The sequence below is a fragment of the Papilio machaon genome, chromosome 10, assembly GCF_912999745.1.
Source record: "Papilio machaon chromosome 10, ilPapMach1.1, whole genome shotgun sequence".
In the NCBI taxonomy this organism is placed as follows: Eukaryota; Metazoa; Arthropoda; class Insecta; order Lepidoptera; family Papilionidae; genus Papilio; species Papilio machaon.
This window is the reverse complement of record NC_059995.1, coordinates 8,445,921-8,451,199: the sequence shown is the minus strand read 5'-3', so window position 1 is coordinate 8,451,199 and position 5,279 is coordinate 8,445,921. Positions and strand designations below refer to the sequence as shown.

Sequence of the window (5,279 nt, the reverse complement as noted above, 5' to 3'; positions counted from 1 at the left end):
ATTTCATCAAGATCCGTTAAGCCGTTGTGGAGATATTTTCAAACAAACATCCATCCATCTAAACATTCGCATTTATAACATTAATAAGAAGTAAGGTTTAAAAGTGTAATTAATTTTACAGCAAACTTTAAATCAATGAAGAAACACTTACCAAAATAATTAACATATTTCAGTTCTCTAATTTGATGTGAATGACCACAAGTTAGAGATATTCGAGAAGAAATTATAGATGCACATTGAATTAATAATGTTCGGTAGCATTCTAAGTCAGTGCAGGATCTGTGATACATAATTTATGAGTTACAGTGGGTTAACATGAGAGAATTTTAAGTTCAGCCTTTTACTTAATATTTATTTTCTTCGAATTAGGTCAGTTTGTGAGGCTAGTTCTTTTACATTAAGAAAAATAAAATTTAGTGTAAATATAGGCTTTAATTTTGATGTTTCAAATATTTGATTACATTAAGATGCTATTGTAGAAGTATTCTTTAACATTTTCTTTTGTTTCAGGTAGAAACCTTGACATAGAACACAGAAATATAAAATTTTAACAAACATGATAAGAGAATAAATCAAAAATGGATTCTGCAGAAGACGAATTCTTCAGCATATGCTTGAATCTAACCGACGAAGAACTGAACAGTTTCGGTGGATGCAACTACAGCGCTGAATATGAAAATGGCGAGCTCTTGGAGAAAGTCGTGTCACGAGTTGTTCCGATCTTCTTCGGTTTCATTGGTATCGTCGGTTTGGTCGGCAACGCCTTGGTCGTTCTGGTGGTGGCTGCAAATCCTGGCATGAGATCGACCACCAATCTCCTCATCATCAACCTTGCAGTCGCCGATTTGCTCTTCGTAACCTTCTGCGTGCCGTTCACAGCCACCGATTATGTTATGCCAAGATGGCCATTCGGTGACTGGTGGTGCAAAGTTGTTCAATACTTTATCGTGGTCACTGCTCATGCGTCAGTCTACACATTGGTCTTGATGTCCTTGGATAGATTTATGGCGGTTGTACATCCGATAGCCTCTATGTCTATCAGAACTGAGAAAAACGCATTAATGGCTATAGGTTGCATTTGGGTAGTTATTCTGACCACCGCTATACCTGTTGGTATTTGTCATGGCGAAAGGGAGTACTCCTATTTTCATAGAAATCATTCGTCATGCGTCTTTTTAGAAGACCACGGGTACAGCAAGTGGGGATTTCAACTATCTTTCTTTCTATCCTCTTACGTGGTACCTCTAGCATTGATAAGCGTTCTATACATGTGTATGCTGACGAGGTTATGGAAGAGTGCTCCTGGGGGAAGAGTATCTGCAGAAAGTAGGAGAGGAAGAAAGAAAGTTACTAGAATGGTTGTGGTCGTGGTTGTGGTATTCGCAGTTTGCTGGTGTCCTATTCAGGTAAAATATCTTGAATTATTGGATGATTTAATTTCTGAATTTTTTAATATATCTTGTTATTTTTAGTACTTGATTGTGAGTCATGTAACTTTACAAGATTTTGTAATGTTTTGTCGCAGATAATCCTGCTGGTGAAGGCGCTAGACAAGTACACAATAACGTACTTCTCTGTGACGGCGCAGATCGTGTCGCATGTGCTCGCCTACATGAATAGCTGCGTCAACCCCGTGCTCTACGCTTTTCTCTCCGAAAACTTCAGGGTCGCCTTTAGGAAGGTAATTACTCTTTGAAAATACTTGATTAGCTAATTTCATTATTGAAATATTACATGTCATAGATAACTGAAAAATTTCGATATTTTATGATTATGTTTACCGTCTACAGATTAAGACGTTGACGAGGGTCAATTCCAATAATCTTTATATACTTTCCTGCTTGCTTTACGTAAGTGCAGTCAAATCTACTTATTTGCTATTCTGATAATTGCGGTTTTCATAATTCGTGGGCGAATGCGGAGATTTTACTGTGTTTGATATTTAAAAAAAATTAAAATCGCTTCAGTTACTGTTGGTTAATGAAAACATTATTTTCCTCAGGTAATGTATTGTCCGCCGCCATACACCGACGTCACCTCCGGTCGTCCTCAACCGACGAAGACGACCAGAACGGGCAACGGTAACTCATGTCACGACATCGTCTGAGAATCGCTGCCGGGTCGCGCGCGACGCAACGAGCAAATCAGCGTCGTTTAATCACAAAGTGCGACCCAAACCATCATTCGAATCCTAAATACGTAATTGATATTTTCAAGTTATGCTAACCTTTGAACCATCATTTAAATACAAAGTAAAATGACATTGCAATATTTAACAATACATAACAAAAATATAATAGTGTATCCGAAGCTTGTTGATTTGATTTATTCAGTGTATTATATTTTTTAAGCTGTAAATAAAGCTGACAGATATGTATTCTTGTTAAATAACACATTTATATCAAAAACTTGATTGTATATAAAGATAATAATTGTTAAATGACGTTAATTTTGCGATGGTTGTTTATGTAAATGGTTTTAAATAGAACATATTTAGATTTTAAATAAATTGTATATAAAATTTATCTTATTTACTACTGTATTTATGAGCCCTAATATAATAGTAAATGAGATGTTAGTGTTATCAAGTAGTTGTTATATAATAGTTTATGTAGCTGTATAACATCGAATTACCAAAGAAAATAAATATTTAGATAAAGTTGTAGAACTGTACAAAACATTAAATGTTAGTTAGGTAGAAAGAATAGTTAACACATTTTATAGACATCGTCAAATGTACTCGTAAGTTAATTATGTAATATTATTGATTTTTCATTACCCTTTATAATTATAAAATGTATTTTAAATGCATTAAATTAGTTAAAATACATCGTAAATGTATAAAATGTTAAATCTATCAAAAAATGTTTGTATCAATTATTGCTAGAAATATTAAAGTAATTACAAAAATTTTTTTTTTGTTTTATTTCCATTAAAAATTATCGTCGAAATAAAATAAATGTAATATCAAATATCTATTTAAAGTAGGCAACTCATCTGCAACCTTTTAACATATCGCAGAAATTTATTGACATCGGTTATTTCACTATTTTGGCAACATAGACCGCTTGCTCTATTGCTACCTTCAACAAGAAGAAGAGGACTTAAACTGAGCCCCAGCGCCGTAATCAATTTACTGGTACTTTATTTAATTCTAGATAATATTTGTATACATTGTTTTTATGTAAGCATCAGTCTTAAATCTAAACCGCCTACGCGGCGTTTTCCATTTCGTTCGATTTAAAAGCATTTTTATAAACACGATTATTTTGACGTTCTTTAAAACTCTAGTTGTATTCCATGAACTATGGCGTGCATTACATTATCCAAACAAATACATCTCAAACAGCGAAAGTCTTACGACTACAGTTATTTTGTGTTCAAATATAGTTTATTTGTGACAATTTCGTTTTTCTTTATTAAATCACTAGCTTTTGACTGCGACATCGTCTGCGCAGAATTAAAAAGGGTATCTAATCTGTTACTCAAAACAATATCCTATATCTGTGCCAAATTTTAATGAGATTGTTGAACCGATGAGTAATTAACGAGTACATATGTAAATTACACATATCCGACGGAAACCGTACACATTTCCGGGATCATAGGTAGCCTATGTGTTCTTCTAGACAACGTTCCGCATCAATACCGAATTTCATCGAAATCCATGCAGCCGTTCAGAACATACTTCTAACCATTATCTATCTAAAAAGACTGCAGCGACTCCAGACATTCGAATTTAAGTATAAAGTTAGTAAGATATACAGTTTTCTTTTCGAGTGAAAGAAGATATTTTTTATCATAGCTTTACGAATTCCTGAAATAGTTAATACAAGTTTCGATACTTTTTCTTAAGTCCTCAAAAGCAAGATTCAGGTGGATTCTTAGAACAAAATATCAACAGCCCAAGTACAAGAAGGAATATTGTAACATGAAATCATTAGAGAAAGTTCTTGGAAAATATAATGAGAAATTTGTTCATAGCAATACACTCCGAATAAATACTCTTTTACGGTCGTCTTGTAATCGATGGAAAATTATCTGCCTATCTGATGATTTTTAATAAATATTTCTATACTGTCTTATATACAATTATTTGAATATTCTTTGGAGATAAGTAAAAGCTTAAATCTACGACGTATTTTCAGTTTAAATAACATAAAGAGTATTTACTCGGTTGGAAAAACAGAGAGGAAGTTTTTATAATTATAGACGTAATCTAAACAATGTGGAAAAAACCTTGTTGTTGCCGGACGTAATCCGAACTGACACTATCTGTCCGCGCTATAATTATTTTACTGGGAACTGACATTATTATCAGCGCTTCAATTATGTTATACTAGTAGTCGCCCGCGACTCCGTACGCGTGGAATTAAAAAAAAAAAAACAGTGGCCTATATGTTCTTTCAGTCTATGTTCTATATCCATGCCAAATATTATTCAGATCCGTTGAGGCGTTGTGGAGATACCTTCAAACAAACAACCATCCATCTAAACATTCGCATTTATAATATTAGTAAAACTAGTAAGATTGCGTACAATTTTTCGTCACATGTACAATCAGCTTTATAAAAAAAAACTTGAGAGGTGTCAAGGGACACCCGGATGGAACGAAGTTCCTATGAATTTTCGTTATATATTGTCACGTCGTTGCCATGGTTACTATAGCAAAAAGTGTCGTGACAACTTTTCGTAAGAATTTTTTCCGTCTAGCCCCCTTTCACAACGCGCGATAAGGAACTTCGTTCCAATATATATTAATTTATGTGTATATTCAAAATTTTCAAATTTTGTCAAAATTAACCGGATATGAGTTAATTGTTTCCAACTAATTTATATATCAGCAACTTTAGGGTCGTTTGTATTAAATATTACAAAACTTCCGGCAACACTATCGTGTTACCAAGGGTGTATTTTCCTAACTTACGTAAGACCGTAATTAATAAATTTAGTCGAGAAATTTGTATCAACTAAAAGCTAGAATTCCATAACACGTTAACATTTTGTAGTTCAGTTTTTTTTAATTCTAAATTCATTTTGTGAAATAGAGGTAAGCATCAACGTTACACTCATAAGCTATTTATTTGTCATCACAACTGTTGATTCAACAACGACAAATAAATAACATGTAACGCTATTTCTGGAATGGCTCGTAATTCATTGAAGACGACATTTTTATTTTTATAAGAGAAGGAGGTAAATGAGTGGCGGGAACACCGAGGTGATCAACGACTTCTATAGACATCCGCAACACTAGAGAAACTGCGTATGCGTTGCCA

General features: G+C 33.7%; 1 protein-coding gene across 1 annotated transcript; it reads left to right on the top strand.

The window, feature by feature from the left end:
• Positions 1–520: 520 nt before the first annotated feature.
• LOC106721397 (allatostatin-A receptor) lies at positions 521–2,233 on the top strand. Its single transcript, XM_014516323.2, has 3 exons — positions 521–1,406; positions 1,526–1,681; positions 2,003–2,233. Exons 1-3 carry the CDS (start codon positions 579–581, stop codon positions 2,105–2,107), a joined length of 1,089 nt encoding a protein of 362 aa, XP_014371809.2. The 5' UTR covers positions 521–578; the 3' UTR covers positions 2,108–2,233.
• The last annotated feature ends 3,046 nt before the right edge of the window (positions 2,234–5,279 follow it).